This window comes from Heterodontus francisci, chromosome 1 (assembly GCF_036365525.1).
Source record: "Heterodontus francisci isolate sHetFra1 chromosome 1, sHetFra1.hap1, whole genome shotgun sequence".
NCBI lineage: Eukaryota > Metazoa > Chordata > Chondrichthyes > Heterodontiformes > Heterodontidae > Heterodontus > Heterodontus francisci.
The window spans coordinates 201,381,228-201,404,759 of NC_090371.1; the positions used below are offsets into that span (position 1 = coordinate 201,381,228).

At 45.8% G+C, this 23,532-nt stretch overlaps 1 protein-coding gene across 1 annotated transcript in view; it reads right to left on the minus strand.

The window, feature by feature from the left end:
• Positions 1–23,532, minus strand: part of ablim2 (actin binding LIM protein family, member 2) — a 444,286-nt gene that overhangs the window by 94,902 nt on the left and 325,852 nt on the right. The window contains exon 14 of the mRNA XM_068019832.1: positions 3,801–3,886. Coding sequence (XP_067875933.1) covers positions 3,801–3,886 — 86 coding nt within the window. The remainder of the gene's footprint in view (positions 1–3,800; positions 3,887–23,532) is intronic.

Genomic DNA, 23,532 nt, shown 5'->3' on the forward strand with positions numbered 1-23,532 from the left:
CCCACAGGCATTGGATGTCCATCAAAGCCCATGAGTCGCAGCTCATCCTACAGTATGGTGCATAAGTTGGTGGCAGCTTCCTTGGGGAGCCGCAGTCTCTGCTGACAATGCTACTTAGACATAGGGAGGTAGCTGAGGTGAGGCCAGTACACACTCTGCCACAGATAAACCCTTCTTAGCATAGCCGGCTGCTGGGGCTCCCCTAATCGATCTTTACCAGCTAGCCCAGCCACCGCCTGGTCCTGCTTCCCTCTGAGCCTCTGCTGCGCAGCGCAATGGTCTACAAAGACTGGGGGCATGAGACTCTTGCCAGGTGGTCCCTCCACCTCCTGTGCAATGTCCTTGGAGAGAGGACCTTTGGAACCTTCCCCTTGCCACACCTCTCTGAACACAGGCTAATGCCCCTCACTGGCCACCCTTGCAGAGAGCCCACCCCGAGACAAAGCCTACCCTTGCCATGAGGGCTGCAACCCGTCTGCACCCACCTTTGCCATGAGCGCTGCCCCGCCATCAGACAATGGCTGCTGTTCCCCCCGTAACCCTTACTGTATTCATCAAATGCTCTCTATGCCTGCTTTTCCGGGGAAAGTACTGATGCCTCACCTTGGTACAGCCACCTTTAACCAGGTGGGGATCAGAAGGCATGTTGATTAAATTAAAAAACTTTCATAAAATTGGAGTGAGGGCATAGAGTCATAAGGCCAGACTCTTGTTCTCCTCCCGATAGCGGGTTTTGTGGCGGGGGTGCTGGAGAATTGGAGTGGCTGCAGCCACCACAGAACCTGATGGGATTGCGGTTCCAATCTTCCCGGGGGCAGCGAAGCTGCCTGGTGGCATCTCTGCTGCTCTGTGATGGGACCCTATTTTAAATATGGTAAGTACCTCTTCGCATCCATTTGAATGTAATTCACCGTGATCTTACCATCCGTTCCCAATCTTGAGCACGACGTGTGGCACTCACAGGCCTTCGCTTGCCCGTCCATGAGAAGCTGGCACCGAGGCTGGGAAGGAGTCAACTCTGCATTATTTTATGGATAAGGGGGGGAAGGGGTCAACTCTGCATTATTTTATGTGGGGTGGGGGGAGGGGGTACCTCTACATTTGGATACACGGTTTACAGGCTGGCGGACTTTTAAAGATGGCACCAACACCTTCTCCTGCATCAGGTGACACCATTCACGGCGTCACCAGTGCCATCCTGCCATATGTAGTGTGATGTCGGCTTGTCATGTATTTGCAGCGGCATGGCTGCGTGGGTCACGTGCGGGCATGTTCCCTGCCTGCCGCCGCTTCTCGCAGCGGGACTACAAAATTGAGCCCATAGAATCATTTATGGCAAAGAAGGCGGCCATTCAGCCCATCGGGTCCATGTCAGCTTTCTGTGGATCAATCCAGCCAGTACCACTGCCCCCCCTTGATCCCAGTAGCCCTGCAAGTTTATTTCCTTCAAGTGGCCATCCTATTTCCTTTTAAAAATCATTAATTGTCTCCACTTGCACCACCCTTGTGGGCAGCAAGTTCCACATCATTATTACCTGTGTAAAAAAGTTCTTCTTCACATTCCCCCTGAATCTCTCGCCAAAAACCTTCAACCTGTATCCCCTAGTCTTCGTACCATTAGTTAATGGGAACAGTTTTTCCTTGTCTAACTTATCTAAACCTGTCATAATCTTGTACACTTCTATCAAATCTCCCCTTAATCTCCTTTGCTCCAAGGAGAACCACCTCAGCTTTTCCAACCTCACCTTGTCACTAAAATCCCCCATCCCTGGAACCATTCTGGTAAATCTCCTCAGCACCCTTTCAAGGACCCTCACATCCTTTGTAAAGTGTGGTGAACATAACTGGATGCAACACTCCAGTTGGAGCTTAACCAGAGCTTTATTAAGGTTCAGCATAACTTCCCTGCTTTTGTACTCTATGCCTCGATTTGTGAAGCCCAAGATCCAACATGCTTTACTAACCACTCTCCCAATATGTTCTGCCACCTTCAAAGATCGATACACATGAACCCCCAGATCCCTCTGTCCATGCACACTCTTTAGGACTGTGCCATTAAGTATATATTGCCTCTCTCTAGTCCTTCTGCCAAAATACATCACATCCCACTTGTCAGTATTAAATTCCATCTGCTACTCGTCTGCCCATTCTGATAGTTTATTTGTAATCTGTTGCAAGCGGTTCATATCATCCTCATTGTTTGCGTCACCTCCAAGATCCAACTCATTTATATATCGCAAAAAAAAAGCTGTGGTCCTAGCAATGACCCATGGGGAACACCACTGTCTACCATCCTCCAGTCTGAAAAATAACCACTTGCCACGACTTACTGTTTGCTGCCCTTAAGCCAATTTTTTATCTAAATGCATATTATGCTCAGCAATTCGAATTTCAGTCCTGCCACGTCATAGTGGCAACCCTGCCTTGGACCTTTCCCGCTGACAAAATACGGAACTGATATCATGACATCAGGATTCCGGGCGAGCGTGTTCCCTCCCGATTTGTTGTCCCTCCATGACTCTCAACCCACTCCTTCTGGCTGAATAAAATTCAGCCCATAGAGTCATTGACAGCAACTTCTGGATTTCTACATTTAACTGTACATCATTACCACCACAAAATCTGGGCCATTAACTTGCTATTGCATGCTTCCCACGGCCTAAATGGCAGTATCTTTCTCTGTCTTTTATGGTCAATAAGAGGTACTGAGCTGGATGCTTAATGGGTAAAAATGGATATATGTAAGCATATTCAGGAAAAAAGTCAGAAAAAGGAGAATTTTGAAATAAAAGCGATTTTGTAAAGAACTTTTCATGCGACAAAACCTCTGAATGCTTTGAGATGATGACCACATGCACCTACTATGTCCACTTATAAATGGGGTAAACTTAATCAGATCACAGCTCTTCGAACGATTGTGTGATTGCTCCTTCCCATTGGCTTGGTGAGATATATCATTATATCTATGTATGCCCTGTAGGACCAGACATACACACTGCTGCTGTTAATACTAGAAAACCTCAGAAAAAGAGGTCATAACTATATGCAAACAGTTGAAAATGCTGTCTTTAACAGTAGTGGTTATTTGTGTTTCAGAAAAGGAGTGAAAACCAGAGCTACAATTTAGTATTCCTTTCACAAAAATACACTTTCAAACTACAGAAATTACCATTATTCTACACATCAATGAAACCTCATCAAGAATCGAGAAAACTATGCAGCACTTTCTGTTTTTATTTCAGATTTTCAGCATCCACAGTATTTTGCTTTTATCCATAGATAAGTATAGACTCTGAAGTTATGCCATTGCATGCTTGCATATGAATGCTTAAATTGTTGGTTTGAAATTGCTCTTTCCACTATATTAGCAAAAATGTTAACCCTTATTTTAAATGAGTTAGTCCTTACACTAAAATAAGAGAGAGAGTAATTTCTGACCAACATATTAAATGTTCATACAAAAGCATGACATAATTTCAAGACCCTTGGATCAGAATGTCTGTAATAGAAGCAAAAATTTATATATTTATGTAGTGCCTTTCATCACCTCACACTATCCCAAAACATTTTACAGTCAATTAAGTATTTTTGAAGTGTAGTCACTGTTGCAATGTAGGAAATGTGGCAGCCAAGTTCCTACGTAAAGTAATGAGAAATGCCTATATTATTTGTTTCAATTATGTTGATTGAACAATAAAGCCAGAACACCAAGGAAAACTCCCCCGCTCTTCTTCAAATAGTGTCACGGGACCTTTTACATCCACCTAGAAAGGCAAACAAGTTTTGGTTTAATGCCTCACCTTTCTGCCATCTTGATCCAAATAAATATGTCCTCCTTCTCCATCGTCGTCTTCACTCCAATATCCTCTGCTTCGCCAATCACCTACTATAATACAATAGTGTTAGCACTGAAAATTGAGTAAGACTTCTAAATTCCATTTTCTAAACTGATGACATGAAATATAAGTCCCAAAATTCCTGGATTTTGGGGGTGTCATTTCAGAACAGTTGGCGCTCCATTTAAAAAATCTGATGGAGGCAGAGGGTGTTTCTTCTGTCTGCACCGCCTCTATTGTGACACCATTTGAAGCAGGCATACTTGCAGTGAAAGGGCTGTAAGTGGGTTGCAAAATGCTGTCTCCCAAAATCAAATTGTTTAAGAGAAATGAATGGCAGACCAGCTCGTGACCAAAGATTGAACCAAATGTTTACTTTGCTGCACTGGCCTTTGTCCCTGATGGATAACTATGCTATCAATCCAAAAGACCACAGGCTTCCTGGACTGAGTGCCCCCCTAATACCATTACTGGAACAAGATGCCTAGCACTATTATTCAAATAACCCTGTCCCACAGAATTTGGGGTGGGGTTTAGGCTGGCCAAATGGGTAGACAATTTTGGTGGCAAAGGGAGTTTCAAAGATTTGTACCCACAGTTTGTGTCCCTCATGCCCTGTGAATGATAGGTCTTGTGAAAATCAATTAGGTGGATATTCCATAATGGCACATATCCATGTTATGAATGAATGAATCATTAAATGACATACCAACATTGTTGACTACCTGCCTGATGAAAAATCTGTTTACAAGATTCCCAGTTGATGTATGGGCATTGTATTTGGAAATAAATTAAGAATAGATTTGTTTAATTTTTTTCTACTTAGCAGAAACTGGATAAAAGAAACTAGGCTTCAATAAATATTAATAGAAATCAGCCATTTTTTCATTGAGTTGCCCACCTTACATTGTACATTTGTATTTGAAGAACAGCAGCATTAGAGCATGAAATGTAAAACATAGTTGATTCCTGTGATTTTTTTTCCCAGACAAAAAGTAAGAAAAACTATTGTGCATTTTTTCTTGTAACTGTTTCTGCCTCGTTCACTACTCAATTTTTATGGCACTGGCCTCTGTATCTTTGGGCTTGTCTCATACTATTTTTCTCATTCTTTCTCTCATTCTGCAAGTTTCTGCTGGTTACTGCCTTCACTCTTTATGCCTCTCACACAATTCCTGTCATTTTGTATTTCTCTCTCTCTCCATTTCTCTGTATGTACGTCTTTCTTTCTCATTATTCCTATTCATCTAGTGGTCTGTATGCTTCTTTCTCCCTTTCCAAACCTTTGTCTCTTTTCCTGTACATTTCGTACTTTATACCTTTATCAGCCCCAAATGTCCCATAGCTGCAGAAATTATCTGGCATTCCTCTAGGAATTGGTGGGGGAGGGGATACTGATATGTGTGTTCTTGTATTTTTATGAGGAGCCTGGGGTCCAGGGCATGGGTTGGGATGGAGAGTGAAATCAAGGTTTGGGTTGGGTTGGGTGAGGATCAGTTTTGGCTGTGTTATTACTGCAGTTGTACTCAGTTAATCTGCGTGTTGGGGACCATTCTAATTTTGTCAACATAAACCTATTGCATCCTGCTGCACCTTGCCTTTTCAGTTTTATAGGCCCGGACAGTCAGTCATTCAGAGCTTTGTTTTCTTGCCACAAATGCGGCTCTTAATAAAAGAAAAGGTACTCACTACTCGGGATCCATGGCTGACATCTCACTTTCAGTCTAGCCAGAATCTGTCTGACAAGAAATGTTTTTGTTTGTCTGAAACTATTACTTGCCAACTGCCTCTTTTCAAAGGATGACCAAAAGTAGAAAGTCTACGTCTCAAAAGACAAAGCAACAATAATGCTCTTCATATTTCTCCTCCACACTATTTTGGCAGATTTACCCTCAGCAGAAAGTGAAGATAAGGGCCTGTCAACATAAGTGGTAATAAAAGGCCATTAAATACTGTTAAGGACTGAAAAGCTTTGTTGAATTAAGCATACCAGCGTTTATGTTGGCATTGACATAAATTTATAAATGCATTAATATATAGAGAAGAGACTGGAACTTCACTCTTCCGTCAAAATAAACAGGATGCCTACATAAATGGTCTTGAGATAAGTAGGTAGGATTGCATTAGTAATCCAACTGCTACATGTTGTCCATCTTTAAAATTTAGAATTAGTGGGCAACAGTTTTGACTGCATATTTTGCATGTTATTATTGCAATGCGCATTTTTTATGTACTTATAAATAATATAGATAGAGTTATACTTATATTTATTGTTCCACTGCCTGTCAGAAGAAGCATCAGGCTAGAAGCTGGGAGGTGTTTTACTGCAGAAAGCTAGGTGGTGAAGGGTAGAATTGGAGCCAATCTTTACACACTTCTATAAGCATTTATTTACAGAGATACACATTACAAACATGCACTTCCTGTCCCAACAACCATAGTTTCAATCTGCTCCTAGTTATAGGAGCACAAATGAACCCCCAGTTAACGCTCAATAGCTGGATATATTAAATACAATTCATATACAATGAACAAGAAACACAAAATTGTGGTGAAATAAAGAAAGACAGGAGTTTGTGCATGTTACGGCTTTCTTTCTTGTGGATATGGACTTTAAAACAAATTGATGAGGTGAAAAATACATCATAATGTAGTCAGTGCAGACAAACCCAGTTCCACACAAATTACATTAATGACTACCCATAACGTCCCAAATAACCACCCAACAGGACTCATGCTCATGTTAATGGCTAAACAATGCTTGCTAGAAACTGCCAGTAGAGCAGCCATGGCTTGCTAGCTAAACAATACCTGATAGTCCCATTTTGCGAAAGTGTAGCCTAACTTTCTTTCCTACTTTCTTTAGAGTAGAGATTTCATAATAAATAAAATGAAGTAGAGCCACACAAATCCAGAACTTTATTTATTGCAGTAGTGGTGAATGAGGTTTTTTCAGGAGTATGATTTTACCAAGCGTAAAAATTGTGAAGCTTCCTAGTTGTCAAATGCTACAAATGAGCATGCTAAAAACTTGAGAAATATTGGCAGGAAACCTATTGCAAGCACGGGGAAGCTGATAGCAATCTGGTCACAAGCTGTAGAGACATAGGCTGGCCAGTGCACAGGAACATTTTTTACAGGGATTTTTAAGATCATAATAGATGTGTTTCTATCTAGATTTAATGATTTCTTTGAGTATTTTAAAAATGTGCTCATGTTACAAATTACATTTTCAGGTATATTTAGTCAGTGATTCAAAAAAAAAATGGCTGCTGAAAGAAGTTGCACAAAAATTAATGACATAGTCATGTGACCTCTACCATAAGGTACTCTGACTGCAGGCAGCAATTACAGTCAGTTTCATTAAAGACAGAGTCCATACCAGACTGGTGAGTTCGTCATATGGTGTTAGAGTGGAGCTGAGATTTGAATGGTAAAGAGCTGTTGAAAAGCACAGCTACGTAACAAAGGCCACAGGAATGGTCAGAACTGCTAAAAGCTGCTAAAAACCACAGAAGAGGAACAAAGAAACAGCTGAAAGCATGACAGCAAGACAATCGCTGCAAATTTCCTCTGCCTGCGCTGGTTGAAATGAAAGGTGATATGAAGCAGAACTGGCAGTTCTTCCACTTGCAATGGCAAAATTACGAAATTGCGACTGAGTGGCAGCGAGTAGCTATGTTGTTGGGCAGAGACTGTTACAAAGTAAAATCCACCCTAAATCTCTCTGAAGAACAAAAAAATGGACAGCAGAAATTTTGAAAGCCTTGAAGGCATGCTTTGAACCCCAAGTGAACGTAACATGTGAATGGTATGTGTTCAATATTAGGGCCCAAGGTAAAAAAGAGTCCATTGATCAATATGTGACTGCATTAACACAGCGTGCAGAATCCTATGAATTTGCGCAACTAAAGATGATCTAATTAAAGACCGGATTGTATTAAGCATAAGAGATCCCGCAGTGAACACACGTCTACTGAGAGAGCAGCAACTGACTCTCAGGAAAGCAATCGACGTGTGCAGAAGCGCTGAGGTTGTAAATCAGCAGCTAGAGCATATTCATGGCAGAACAGACCAGACCTTGCATTATGCTGATAGACATTCCAGGCCGAAAGGGTAGAAAGATCACGGATGAAAGGCAGGATGCAAATACTGTGGAGGGGATCACACACAGGAAAAGAAGGCATGTCTAGCATGGGGAAAGCAGTGTTCTCACTGCAAGAAGCTGAATCATTTTGCACGCAAGTGTTTGGCTAGAAGGAAGCACAACAAGCAGGTACAGATGGCCACTGGAGAGATATCAGCCGAAGATTCTGACCAATCACAAAACGACATAAAACAGGTTGGTTCAGACAGGTTGATCGGTGACAAATGGTTTGTGGCTGTAGGAATGATGCCTGCAGAAGGAGAATATCAAGTCAACATAAAGTGCCAGATAGACACTGGCGCGTCATGCAACACCATGACCTTCACAGAACTGTGCAAAGTGGCTCAACATGGCGATCCAAAGATGAGGCCCTCAAAAGGAAGGTTGAGGCTATATGATGGCACCATACTTGTGCCAAGAGGACAAGTTACTCTGAGAGCCCATTGCAATGGCAAGAACGAAGATCTGGAGTTCCAAATCATAGACTGCAAGCAAAAGCCGCTCATCTCAGCAGATGCAAGTCTAAAGCTTGGACTGGTAACCCTCAACGTGCAAAAAGAAAAAACCCAGGAGATGGCCTACAGGAACGGGCGCCAGTGCTGGAACGAGAACGCCTTTGCCAGTTGCAAGGTGACGCGAGTCATATAGGCAGCGAGTAAGAGGAAGATCTGGTAGTCATCTGCTCAAGCGCCCAGGAAGATCTGGCAGTCATCTGATCAGGTGCCCGAGGTGGAGGCTGTGGGGAATGAGCGCTCGGATTCCATAGAGCGGGCAAACAAAATCAAGGTGAAATGGCAGTAAGGTAAATTTCATTTTGACAAAACTGCCAAACCATTGCCAGAGCTGAGCATTGGAGAGCCAGTCAGGGTACAAACCTTCAACATGCTCAACAAGAGTCAGCCCAAGTTACAACTTGGGACCTGTATAGAGCAGTTGTCACCTCGATTGTATACAGTGGTAGTGAAGGACCAGAGATACCGTCACAACCGCAGGCACACACGCCCAACTGGAGAAGCTGTTCCTACATGGCAGGCGGCCAATCAGGAAGATGAGAACTCATCAACAGCACAGACCACAGAACAACCATCAGTCCTAGTGGTCCACAGCACCCTAACAACGTAAATGGAACAACAACAGTTACCACAGCAAGGGACAAGGGAACGACACTCGCCGGAGAAGGAAAATCAACCAGATGAGCAACCAACGACAACACGCACGTGCACCATTAAGAGACTGGCACGATTTACTATGTGTGCAATGCATGACTGACATGAATGACGAACTACTAATGCATGAGAACAGTTGTGTGCATAGTGGGTAACCTGGGCAACTCACAGTGTCAACGATAATGCATGCAAATTTTTTTTGTGGTTTTTTTTGTACGAAAGGGGGACGTTTGGGATAGAAATGCAACACTGTACCAATGTGCCTCCTGGCTTGCTGTAGTCATGTGATCTCTACCATGAGGTACTCTGACTGCAGGCAGCCATTACAGTCAGTTTCATTAAAGACAAAGTCCACACCAGACTGGTGTCCTGTGAGCTTGTAACAAACAGTTTGATCTGGTTGAATTTTGCTACTTGCTTCTTTGTGAATAGTAGCTTTGGAAAAAAAAATTGATTACCTCATTTTGTGTTTGTTTACTTGCCACTCAATATTACCTTGAACTATCTGCTGAATGAATGGAACTACTTTTGATTGGTCAGACATTAAGTCAATTGTATATTTGATTAGTAGTTTAGAAAATAGAGTTCTTGGAGCCAATCACCAGAAAGACATACAATGCTTTTAAGATGTATTGTTTTTGATGTGAGATGCCCTTGAACTGTTACAGTTTAAAATGGAACCCATTTGAAAGGTGTGATGCTATTAACATGCACGAGTCAGAAGACTTTTAATTATATGGATAACTGTAAGCACACTTGAGTAGATATGAATTTGTGGGCAGTTAATAAAGAATTCTGTTTATAATAAAGAAATTGCCAGGGCTCTTTGTTCTTTGCATACATGAGTGATTGTTACAAGCAACATACAAGTATAAATATTTGCGTACCAAACATCCTCTTAGAACCCTTTGTTTCATGTTTGAGTTTTTTCTTTGTTTCTTTCCACGGATGGTTTGACAGTGTATTTTGGACTGTTCTCATAGCTGAATCTTGCTACTCTACAGGCTTGAGAGTATCTCCACAAACTCTGATAAAGTTACATTAGATTACGTGCCCAGAATAAACAAAAAACCTCTCTTTAGTCACTGGATCTGTCATGTCTTTACAAAATTCTCCCCTCATGTCTCCCAAGCAGCAGCAGGATATACCAGCCCTTGTTTCATGGCTTAAATGCCAAACCAATTTGATGAACAATTGTTGAACAGGGGAATAAATAACATTTACATAAATATATACTTATTTATAATATAATATATATTGTATATTTCATATATATATTATAAAAGATCTCACACACACCTTGCCAAATGTTACTGACATAAATTCTTATAATTTTAAATGGCAACTATTCATGCAAATTTGTTATGCTGTAATTATATCGTTCCCCAAGTGGAGGAACTGCAACGCCACCACTGGTAGCAGGGTCTAATTTCATTGTGACAATTTTACATAGGCAGTGAATATTGGAATTTATATGGCAATGATAAAATAAGGATTGACTTACCTCTGAATGGCCTGGTTTAATTATTTGCCAGCCTCTAATCTTGCTTCATCTGAAGACCATGTGTAGGTAATTTTGACATTGTGTGATAGTGTAAACAGGTGATAGTAAATCTGCAGCCGTTATACAGCTCTCCCAAATTTTATTTCCACTAATTGTGAGAGCTGTAAAAAGGGCAGTGGGTTCGCTATCACTGGTTTTCACTATCCCACAAGGTCAAAATTATACCCAATATTTGGTCTTGACTCACTGAGGTAATTTTCAACTTACTGGGTTGTAAAGCTGGGGTAGCAGTCAGGTGCTCATGATAGAAACTGCCCGATTTTTCTTTCCACTCAAATCAGTAAAGTGTTAGGTGCAGTTTCTGTGACAATCGCCTAACTCACAATACCAGTTTTACACTCCAGCAGTAAGTTTAAAATTACAAAACTCCTCCATGTTCAACGCCACAAAAGATCAACTAATATGTAATAAAGTGTCTGCAATTTCTATACCCATTGACTGAGCATCCAAAGCCCTCTGGGGTAGAGAATTCCAAAGAATTTCAGCCCTCTGAGTGAAGAAATATCTCCCCATCTCAGTCTTAAATGGCCAATCCCTTCACCTAAGACAATGACCCTTAGTTCTAGACTCTTCAGCTAGGTGAAACAGCCTCTCTGCATGTATCCTGTCAAGCCCTCTAAGAATTTGATACATTTCAATTAGATACGGATAGAACGAAACTTGGAAACAGTGTGAACTGTGAGGAAGACAATGTAGAACTTCAAAAGGACATAGTCAGGTTGGTGGAATGGGCGGACAAGTGGCAGATGAAATCCCATGCTGGGAAGTGAGAAGTGATTCATTTTGGTAGGTAGAACGCAGAGAGACAATATAAAATCAAAAGTGTAATTTTGAAGGGGGTGCAGGACCAGAGGTACCTGGGGATATGTGGGCATAAATCATTGAAGATAGCAGGACAGGTTGAGAGAGCGGTTAATAGAGCAAATAGCAAAATAGGCTTCATTAATAGTGGCATGGTGTACAAAAGCAAGCATGTTATGTTAAACGTGTACAGAACACTGGTTCGGCCTCAACTGGAGTATTGAGTCCATTTCTGGGCACTTTTTTTTTTCTTTGGCCTCCTTATCTCGAGAGACAATTGATAAGCGCCTGGAGGTGGTCAGTGGTTTGTGAAGCAGCGCCTGGAGTGGCTATAAAGGCCAATTCTAGAGTGACAGGCTCTTCCACAGGTGCTGCAGAAAAATTTGTTTGTCGGGGCTGTTACACAGTTGGCTCTCCCCTTGCACCTCTGTCTTTTTTCCTGCCAACTACTAAGTCTCTTCGACTCGCCACACTTCAGCCCCGTCTTTATGGCTGCCCGCCAGCTCTGGCGAACGCTGGCAACTGACTCCCACGACTTGTGATCAATGTCACAGGATTTCATGCCGTGTTTGCAGACGTCTTTAAAGCGGAGACATGGATGGCCGGTGGGTCTGATACCAGTGGCGAGTTCGCTGTACAATGTGTCTTTGGGGATCCTGCCATCTTCCATGCGGCTCACATGGCCAAGCCATCTCAAGCGCCACTGACTCAGTAGTGTGTACAAGCTGGGGATGTTGGCCGCCTTGAGGACTTCTGTGTTGGAGATACGGTCCTGCCACCTGATGCCAAGTATTTTCCGGAGGCAGCGAAGATGGAATGAATTGAGACGTCGCTCTTGGCTGACATACGTTGTCCAGGACTCGCTGCCATAGAGCAAAGTACTGAGGACACAGGCCTGATACACTCAGACTTTTATGTTCCGTGTCAGTGCGCCATTTTCCCACACTCTCTTGGCCAGTCTGGACATAGCAGTGGAAGTCTTTCCCATGCGCTTGTTGATTTCTGCATCTAGAGACAGGTTACTGGTGATAGTTGAGCCTAGTTAGGTGAACTCTTGAACCACTTCCAGAGTGTGGTCGCCAATATTGATGGATGGAGCATTTCTGACGTCCTGCCCCATGATGTTCATTTTCTTGAGGCTGATGGTTAGGCCAAATTCATTGCAGGCAGCCGCAAACCTGTCGATGAGACTCTGCAGGCACTCTTCAGTGTGAGATGTTAAAGCAGCATCGTCAGCAAACAGGAGTTCCCTGATGAGGACTTTCCGTACTTTGGTCTTCGCTCTTAGACGGGCAAGGTTGAACAACCTGCCCCCTGATCTTGTGTGGAGGAAAATTCCTTCTTCAGAGCACTTGAACGCATGTGAAAGCAGCAGGGAGAAGAAAATCCCAAAAAGTGTGGGTGCGAGAACACAGCCCTGTTTCACGCCACTCAGGATAGGAAAGGGCTCTGACGAGGAGCCACCATGTTGAACTGTGCCTTTCATATTGTCATGGAATGAGGTGATGATACTTAGTAGTTTTGGTGGGCATCCAATCTTTTCTAGTAGTCTGAAGAGACCACGTCTGCTGACGAGGTCAAAGGCTTTGGTGAGATCAATGAAAGCAATGTAGAAGGGCATCTGTTGTTCAAGGCATTTCTCCTGTATCTGACGAAGGGAGAACAGCATGTCAACGGTCGATCTCTCTGCACGAAAGCCACACTGTGCCTCAGGGTAGACGCGCTCGGCCAGCTTCTGGAGCCTGTTTAGAGCAACTCGAGCAAAGACTTTCCCCACTATGCTGAGCAGGGAGATTCCACGGTAGTTGTTGCAGTCACCACGGTCACCTTTGTTTTTATAGAGGGTGATGATATTGGCATCGCGCATGTCCTGGGGTACTGCTCCCTCGTCCCAGCACAGGCATAGCAGTTCATGTAGTGCTGAGAGTATAGCAGGCTTTACTACACTACACTTTTGGAAAGATGTGCAGGCATTAGAAAGAGTTCAGAAAGATTCACGACAATGGTTCCAGGGATGAGGAACTTCAGTTACGCGGATAGATTGGAGAAGTTGGGACAACTTTCTTTGGAGGAGGTTGAGAGGAGATTTGATAGAGGTGTTCAAAATCATGAGGGGTCTGGACAGAATAGATCGGGAAAAACTGTTTCCATTGGTGGAAGGGTCAAGAACGAGAGATTTAAGGTAATTGCAGAAAGAAGCAATGGAAACATGAGGAAAAACTATTTCACGCAGCAAGTGGTTAGGATCTGGAATACACTACCAGAGAGTCTGGTGGAGGCAAATTCAATCAAGGCACTGAATAGGGAATTGGATCGTTATCTGAAAAGGAACAATATGCAGTGCCACAGGGAAAAGGTTAAATTGCTCTTTTGGACAGCCTCCTTCAGTGTTGTAACAATTCTGAGATCATATTTCATTCTTCTGAACTCGAGAGACTGTGGGCTCATTCTACTCAATCTCTCCTCACAGGACAGACAGCTCTCTCATCCCAGGGAGCTATCTGATCGGATTAGTTTCAAGCTGACTCTTAGGGCTGAATTTTACAGACCCCTTGACGTCGGGGGTTGTGCCTGGGGTGGGGGGGGGGGGTGTCGGAAGATGCCTGCGGGAGAGGCCCACCACAGATCTCGGTGCCAGAAGGCCCGGCCCGATATTGTCGGCAGCGGCGAGGCATCATGGCGGCCCCCCGGCCACTTGGCGATGGGAGCCCAATGAATAAATTGCCTTTGCACTTTCGACGTCTCTCCTGGCGTGATATTCATGCTGGTGGCTGGCACTCCTGCTCAGAGGCGGAACACTGGTGGGGAGGGGGGGAGCAGTTAAGTTTTTCTGTGCAGTGGGGGGGGAGGGGAGGGGTCACATTCATTGCATTGGTATAGCGGATGATGGGAAGGGGTAAATCGTAAAGTTGATGCATTTTGGGGGAGGGGGTGGTCAGGTGCACAAGGTAAGTGTTTTGTGGGGCGGGGGGAGAGGGCAGGTAATTAAATCTATGGTTTTGGGGGAGGTGGGACGGGGGCAAGATCAATTTATATAATATTTAAAAATCAAATTCTTAAAAATGTAAATTAGGATGTAGAGCTTGAAGCCCTTTAAAAATAGCATCAGTGCCTGCACAAAGGCAGCTGACACCATTGCCGGGAACAGACAGCCCGCCCCCTCCACGTCATCGGGGTGGGCGGTCCGTCCCGGCTATTTAAATGAGCTGCCGTACTAAATAGCATGGCGGCTCTGTGACGTGTGGCCCACACGGGTGGACCGCCATTGTTTTTGCCCAACACCGAAATCGGCGGCAGGACTATAAATTTCAGCCCTCTGCCATCTTGTCCAGAGTGGGGCAGGCCAAGGACAGCCTTCCTGCCTCAGGCCAATTGAGGCCTTTAAGTGCCCAATTCCGTAGGATAATGTTCCGGAGGCATCGGGATCCACTGATGCCATCTGAGATCATGATTTCCAAAGAGCATCCGCACCCAACCTTGCCTTCACAGACTTTTGAAAATCCAGCCCTGGTGACAGCATTAGATATCATGCAGCTACTTGGCATTTAACTGCCACTCATGTTGAATTGATGTCACCAAGACATTAAATGTCATGTTTTGCACTATGCCAATTTGAAACTCTATTTAACCTATGTTCAGCACGATATCATCATTCTCATCTCCCACAAGTCCAACATGGGTCCTGACAGGGGAGAGGAGATAGGAGGCTGACGAGTCCTCAGAGGAGGACCAACACCCTGAGGATGCACCATCACATGAATCCTGCTCATCCTCCTCCAGTGCAGGTACACACACCACGGTGGGCCCATCTTCTCAGGTAGTGTGGCATACAATGAAGAGCACATCACGTGAGCATGAGCAGGTGCTGGAGACAGGGACAGCAGTGGACAGTCCCCATTGGAGGGTGCAGGTCACTTCAAGCTCTGCTCAGTTGGAGACACATGCTGAGCCTTGGGGAATCATACGCCAAGTGGATACTTGTGGAGCAGAAACGGGAAATTTGTGTGCATCTGTCAAAGTTTCCAAAGGCGGTATGCACACTTGCACAGAAAATGGAGCAGTCCATCTCTAGCATGAGTGCATGATATCTCAGGCACTTGCGCTGATGACAACCTCCACTGAAAGCACGGCCAACCTCATGGAGAGTCATATGCGGAAGGCCAGCAAGTGCATGCTGGCCCACATCTCTGGCCAGCACACTATGGCTGCCACTTTGCACTGTGGTCATAATAGGAAGATTTCAATGCCACAAGCACACTTCTCAAGTGAAGCGTGCTTGGATGAGGGCATTGTGGGCTAATTGGACAGGCAGGTCAGCGGCTGCAGGCATCAGTGGTACTTCAGGATGCTTCTCCTCCTCCTCCAAGGATGCCGGGTGCTCTCCACCTTCCACTGGCGCCAGTTCCACTCCTCACTGGAGTGCTATGTTGTGCAGGGTACAGAATACCATTACTATCTGGGAGACCCTTGCTGGGGCATATTAAAGGGCTCCTCCAGATCGCTCAAAGCAGTGCAACTTCATTTTGAGCAGGTTTGCTCGATTGTGTCATGAACTGTTGGCGTGACATCGGCCGTCTCAATTTCTTTGGTCCCTTCGCTCACTCTAACCTGCTTCCATCTGAACATGCTGCACTCCGTTCTCTTCGGTCTAACCCTAACATTGTGATCAAACCTGCTGACAAGGGTGGTGCTGTTGTTGTCTGGTGTACTGACCTCTACCTTGCAGAGGCTGAACGCCAACTCACAGACACTTCTCCCTACCTCTCCCTGGACCATGACCCCACCACTGAACAACAAGCCACTGTCTCCAGAACTGTTACTGACCTCGTCTCCTCCGGATATCATCCATCTACAGCTTCTAACCTCATAGTCCCAAAACCCCAGACAGCCCACTTCTACCTCCTTCCCTAAATCCACAAACAGGACTGTCCCGGTAGACCCATCGTTTCAGCCTGTTCTTGCCCCACTGAGCTTATTTCTTCCTATCTGGACTCTAATTTTTCTCCCCTAGTCCAGTCTTTCCTACCTACATCTGTGACTCTTCTGACGCCCTACGTCATTTCGACAATTTACAGTTTCCTGGCCCTAACCGCCTCCTCTTCACTATGGACATCCGATCTCTCTACATCACCATCCCTCACCAGGACGGTTTGAGGGCTCTCTGCTTCTTCCTTGAACAGAGGTCAAACCAGTCCCCATCCACCACCACACTCCTCTGCTTGGCTGACCTTGTTCTTAAATTGAATAACTTCTCCTTCAACTCTACTCATTTCCTTCAAATAAAAGGTGTTGCTGTGGGTATCTGCATGGGTCCTAATTATGCCTGTCTTTTTGTGGGATATGTTGAAAATTCCTTGTTCCAGTCCTACTCAGCCCCCCTCCCCCAACTCTTTTTCTGGTTCATTGATGACCGTATCAGTTTCGCTTCCTGCTCTCGCTCAGCACTGGAAAACTTCATCAACTCTGCTTCTAATTTCCACCCTTCTCTTACCTTTACATGATCCATCTCCGACATTTCCCTCCCATTCCTCGACTTCTCTGTCTCCATCTCAGGGGATAGGCTGTCCACTAATATTCATTAGAAGCCCACTGACACTCATGGCTACCTTGACTACATTTTCTCACATCCTGTTTCCTGTAAGGACTCCATCCCATTCTCCCAGTTTCTCCATCTCCGACACACCTGTTCTGATGATGCAACCTTCCACAACAGCACTTCTGATATGTCTTCCTTTTTCCTCAACCGAGGAATCCCCCCTACTGCTGTTGACCAGGCCCTCAACCGTGTCCGACCCATTTTCTGTACTTCTGCCCTCACCCCTTCCCCTCCCTCCCAGAACCGCGACAGGGTTCCTCTTGTCCTTACTTGCCACCCCACCAGCCTCCACATCCAAAGGATCATCCTCTGCCATTTCCGTCACCTCCAGCATTATGCTACCACCAAACACATCTTCCCTTCCCCTCCCCTGTCAGCATTCTAAAGGGATCGTCCCCTCCGTGACAACCTGGTCCACTCCTCCATCACCCTCGACACCTTGTCCCCTCCGACAGCATCTTCCCATGCAATCGCAGGAGGTTTAATACCTACCCTTATACCTCCTCTCTCCTCACCATCCAAGACCCCAAACACTCCTTCCAGGTGAAGCAGTGATTTACTTGTACTTCCTTCAATTTAGTATAGTGTATGCGCCGCTCACAGTTCAGTCGCTTCTGCATTGGGGAGACCGAACGTAGATTGGGTGATCGTTCTGTGGAACACCTCCGCTCAGTCCAAAAGCATGTCCTGAGCTTCCGGTTCCTTGCCATTTCAACAAACTACCCTGCGCTCATTCCCAAATTTCTATCCTTGACCTGCTACCGTGCTCCAGTGAATATCAATGCAAGCTCGAGGAGCAGCATCTCATCGTTTGATTAGGCACCTTACAGCCTTGCGGACTCAACACTGAGTTCAACAATTTCAGAGCATGATTGGCCTTTTTATAATTTTTAATTTCTTTTTAAAAAATTATTTTATTTTATTTTTGAACCATGTGCCTGTTTTTCATGTTGTGCTTTTGGACAGAGCTGCTCATTATTCTGCCATTAACACTCTCTTTGCCTTTCACCACAACCATTAACACACTCTTTGCATTTGTCCCACGACATCCTTGTTACTTAATCTCTCCTGCCCTCTGCCCTTTCACACACCTTCCCTTTTGTTCCCTTCCCCATCACCACTGCCCCCCCACCCCTTTCACTTGCTTAAAACCTAATACTTTGCTTACCTTTGCCAGTTCTGATGAAGGGTCACAGACCTGAAATTTTACCTTTGCTTCTCTCTCCACAGATGCTGCCTGACCTGCTGCATATTTCCAGCACTTCCTGTTTTTATTGCTCTACCGTGGCCCTGGCGGTAATATGGCTCCTGTTGCACCTCTGCTGTGCCTCCATGAATGAGTTCCTCACTGGGTCATGAGCCACGTCTTGACTGCGTATCCGCCTTGTCCCCAGGAGCCAACCGCTGAGGCTGTCTGGTGGAGAGAAGGGCCGCAGTACCCGAGACTGCCAAATACGTCATGACAGCTCCCTGAATACTTGGCGCACACTTGCATTATCCTCTTGTGGTTGTCACATACCAGTTGCACATTAAAGGAGTGGAATCCCTTCAGATTGACAAAGATGCTTGGCTGCACTGATGGCACCTTGATTGCCACATGTGTGCAGTGTACCATCCAATGGACCTGTGGAAATCCCACGAGGGAAACAAAGGCAATAGCCCTCTGGGTTTGAATAGCATCATCCATTTCAAATTTGATGTCGTTATAAGTCCTCACAAACAGGGCATCGGTGACCTGGTTGATACAGTTGTCGCCTGAAGATTATGAGATCTTACATATGTCTGCAACTGAGCCCTGGAAGGACCCAGATGGGAATAAATTGAGGGCTATGGTCACCTTGACAGCCAGGGGCAATGGGTGGCCAGCTACTCCTTGTGGGTGGAAGTCTTCGTCCAAGAGTCTGCAGAGGCCTGCAACTACCTGGCACAAGAACCTGAAATAAAAACAAGAAATGCTGGAACCACTCAGCAGATCTGGCAGCATCTGTGAAAAGAGAAGCAGAGTTAACGTTTCGGGTCAGTGACCCTTCTTCGGAACCTGAGCCTTCTGAGGCACTTTTGTTCAGAGGTCGAAGAAGCTGACCCTTGCCCTATAGACCTTAAGAGTATCGCCTCATTTGAGTTGCAGTCCTGAGTCCAATCCTTTGGTTCCATGGAGCTGCATGTGGCTGTGGAGAAAGCAGCTGCTGCTGCTGGAGTTGCTGCCCCTGTTGTTGTGGCTGCTAAGCTGGAGGACACTGCAAGTGGAATCTTTCAGGTCCGGCGGAGGCGGAACCAGGAATGAAATCAGAGGTGAAAGCATCGGATTGACGTCCCAACATGTTCTCGCCTCTTGGCAATCTCGTCAGAGACGGGGCCAACACGGCACCAGCTACCCACCTGGAAGCGACATTTAGTCCAATTAAGTGCCCAATGGAGGTGGGCAATGGTGAAGACTCCGCCAGAACCTTCCTCGCATCGGAATGGACCCCTGCTGAGTGCAGAATCCAACAGCTCTGTGGTGGCGGCCCCCTGGCGGGGCAGGTGGCTATCGGAGCTAGAAGCTCTGTGCCCTAGTGACGGGGCTGCAGGGGATGAAAGGCTGCACCCGCAACCAAAACCAATCCTCCTAAGGGGCTTCCATTCCACTCCGCTATCCCTATTGACTTCGGGCCTCTTTATTTTTGCCATTCCATTCAAGCTTCCGAGGTGTCTCCATTTTGAGGTGCCCTTGTGGTCCCGTAACAGCCCCAGCAATGCCCACCTCTTCCAGTGGGTCTGCTAGCCATCCACTACTGATCTGACCTGCAGCCTCAGGAGCCCTCAGGACAGCAGACGCAGAGACAGCCAATTTGGAGGGCACCTCCCGGAAGAAGTGCGCACTGCAGACCTTTGTGGGGCCGGGACCTGGAAATGGCCTTGACCCTTAAAATAATTTATCGGCAGAAGATTCCATCCTGCATACCCTCCCCAGAGGTCCAACAAACTTCAGAATATGTAGACCCCAAGGCACAGGAAAGTCTCACAGGCAATAAGGTGAGATTACCCTCAGTGGCATCCACGGCACATGCAGTAAGTTGCTGTCCTAAAACTTCACATATAACTTCATGAAATCAGTGATTTTAGGCTAAAGGAACTGCTTTTGTCAGTGCAAGCCTTTCACTGTGGCAGACCACAGACTTGCTGGTCTCACCCTTTATACTGCAAATATCAGGCGGAATCTTTCCGGTCCCATGGGGTGGGCTTGAAGGCAGGACTGGGAGAAAATTCACAAAACTTGGCATCAGGTCAGCGGGCTGATGCACTCCTGCCTCCGGGTGATCCTCCCGGAGATGGGTCATCAAAGGCAGAGGCTACCCGCTCAGCAGTGGCGGGTAGCAAATCTGCTTAATTAACTGCTCATCTGTGGGCTGATGGGGCCTGTCTCTGTTGCATTCTCAAATTGAGGGCCAGGCCCGGCAGGTCCCTAGAGGCGGCTTGCCAGCGACTGGCCTGGGGGGCTTGTGAAGCCTCCACACTCACCCCCGCCAACCCCCCACTGGAGCCACAGCCATCTGTGGGCCACAGCCATCAACGGACCACAGCTGTGGCCACTGGCCATCCTGTGCAGGGGGTTCCCCTCCATAGGGCGGCCTGGCAGCTCTGGCCAGAGTTTATTTTCAAAAGATTCTAACCTCTTCAGAGGATCCCTCAAGATGGAGGCGCCCTAGCGGTCCCCAACCTGCAGCGGCAGTGCCCACCTCTGGCAGTGGGACTGCTGTCCTTCCAAAGCTGCAGATGGACCCGGAAGCAGCGTCTTAAATGGCCGCCTCTGGGAAGATTCCCCCAGGCAGGTGCCCTGACAGCCAGTGCAGGGTCGAGATGTGGAAATGGTCCCGACACTCGATTATTATTTTGAAGTGCACAAGAATCCACCTATCATGTCAGTTTGACTCTGCAATGACTTCCCGCAGCGCACTTGCCTTCTCCAGCCGGGTGAGTTGCAGACACAGCATGTAACCTATGAGTTGTTGGCGAAGATGGATTTCATGCTTAGAAAGGCTCTTAATTGCCTCTTAAGCTACCACAATTGGCATCCCACCAAATAGTGGGCATTCCCCACTGGACTCTCAATCAACCCCTGGGAAAGCTTCAATAGGGAAGGATCCCCTCAGGCTCTCAACCCGTTGTCTTTTTCCCAGATTTTCCCACTTCACTCGGCCCCAAAATCCTCCTCCAACGGCCTGGGAAAATTCAGCCGTTTGTCGCCTCCTCACAGCTTATGATCAATCATAATCTTATCTGTGGGTAAATAAGGCTTTGTCCAGTTGGGGGCGGGGGCAGTGAATGAAAAGAAGACAGAAGCCCCTATTGCACAATGCAGAGAGTGATCGTATTGATGGGAGGAGAAAATTCCTTTGAAAAAGAGACAAAATCTTGTTGAGGCAGAGAGAAAAAAAGAGAGTGACTTCGTTGATCTGGGAAGAGGAAAGAGAGGGGACTGGAAATATTGTTATGACTCTACTATGAGTGAGAGGGATGTTTTCTGTGGAGGTTTGGAAGCTCCACATTCTAAAACAGCATATTCTTGGCATGCCACCATGGGAGATTTGCAAGTACACATGCATTGATATAAACCTAAGAGCAAAACTCACTGTACACCACCATAAGTGAACATTTTGCAGCTGAGTTGAGAGCGTAAAAACTGCTATCAGAGCAGATTTGTCCGAACAATTGTTTTGATGATACCTAAAGCTGATAATTCTTGAGCCCACACAATGTTAAGAACAGAATTGTTCTACAGGAGAAAAAAAATCTAAGTGAATTTCAATGGCAATCTATTTGAAAATAAATGTTTATTTTAAAAGATAGATTGCTGATACTTTAAGCTTGCTTAACTATGACAATCATTGCCAGGCAACAGTAGAAGTGACATTTTAGGACAAATACTAATGGCTAAGTTGTAATTTTCTCCCCATTCACTTCCAGTAAGTTGGGATAAGCTACTAACATCTCCTTAAAAGAGTCAGCACATTAGGCACTTTTGTACTGTTTACAGCTTAAAAAAGTAACATTTACATTGTTGCAAAGATGATAAAATTACTAGAGAAAAGCTAAGCAGAAGTATTCCATAAATTGTAAACAAGGTAATATTGCGGGATTTTCAAAAAAATACAGCTGCAGATGTTTGTGACAAAGACTAAATTTTCAGGCCCAGATGGGGGCAAGCGGCAAGTAGCCAACTGAGGCACTTAAATGATGTCACAGAGGAGGATGAGGGTGCCATCTCTCATGGGACACCTTCATCATCCTGGCCTCCTTTGTCAGTGGGAGCCTCTGTGCTGCAGGGACAAGTGACAGAGGCTGCCCCTGCAATGCTGCAGGTCCAACAGCCTCTGGAGATGCCCTCACAGGTGCTTAAACTACGAGGACGACTGCCACATGCATCTCAGCTGTAGGCAGAGACAAGTCAGCAGGCAGTCTCCACCTTCTCTGAGGTCACAAGTGGAGCACTGCATAGCAGTAGCTGAGGGCAGAGGCCACTGTGTAGCACGGAACACTGAGTGGGATACTGGGATGTCTACTTGCTGTCTCTGAGCATTACGTCCATTTCTTTGCACTGTATTAAGCACTTTCAGCCACATGTGTGAGACTCTTTTTATTGTTGACGTGACAAGGAAAGTGAAATGAGATGGTGAAGGAAATCAATGGTCCCTCCACAGTGATTTGTCTTTCATGGATGTGTCAGCACAGGTACCTCAGACTGATGCCCATAGCATGCCCTTCATGCAGGTCAGAGGGGCTTAGCTGAAACATTCCTTGATCAGATGATCCCTGACATTCATGGCATCTTGCCGAGATCTTCAGAGCCTGCGCCATGCCTGGCCACCACCCTGTGCAGCCGGAGCACCTTGGTGTTCTGCATCGTCGCCCTCAGCCTATACTTCCTCCTCTTCTCTTACCTCCTGTACCTCCTCTTCCTCATGTGGTTCCAGGGCCTCATCGTCCTCAAGGTCCACACCTCTCTGGACGGCCATGTTATGGAGAGTACAGCAGACCACCACAATGACTGAGACTCTTGCAGCAGTGTATTGCAGGCCGCCACCCGACTGATTCAGGCATTGGAATTGTATCTTCAGAATCCCGATGACCTGCTCAGTGGTGGTCCTAGTGAGCAGGTGGTGTTTGTCGTATTGCAATTGTGCCTCTGTCTGGGGCTCTCATAGAGGGGTGAGTAGCCATCTCTTCAAGGGATCCATTCATGGACTTTGGGGATTGAAGTGAAGATCTGCGGCAGCCTGGACTGATGAAGGATGAAGGAGTCATGGCAGTGCCAGGAAAGCGAGCGCACACATGGAGGAGGCTCTTGTTGTGGTTACAGATCGCATGAGTTTTGGAGTGGAAGCTCTTCATATGTTGATGAATCTGACTGGTCAGTTATTGGTTGCCTTGATGGCCTCTTG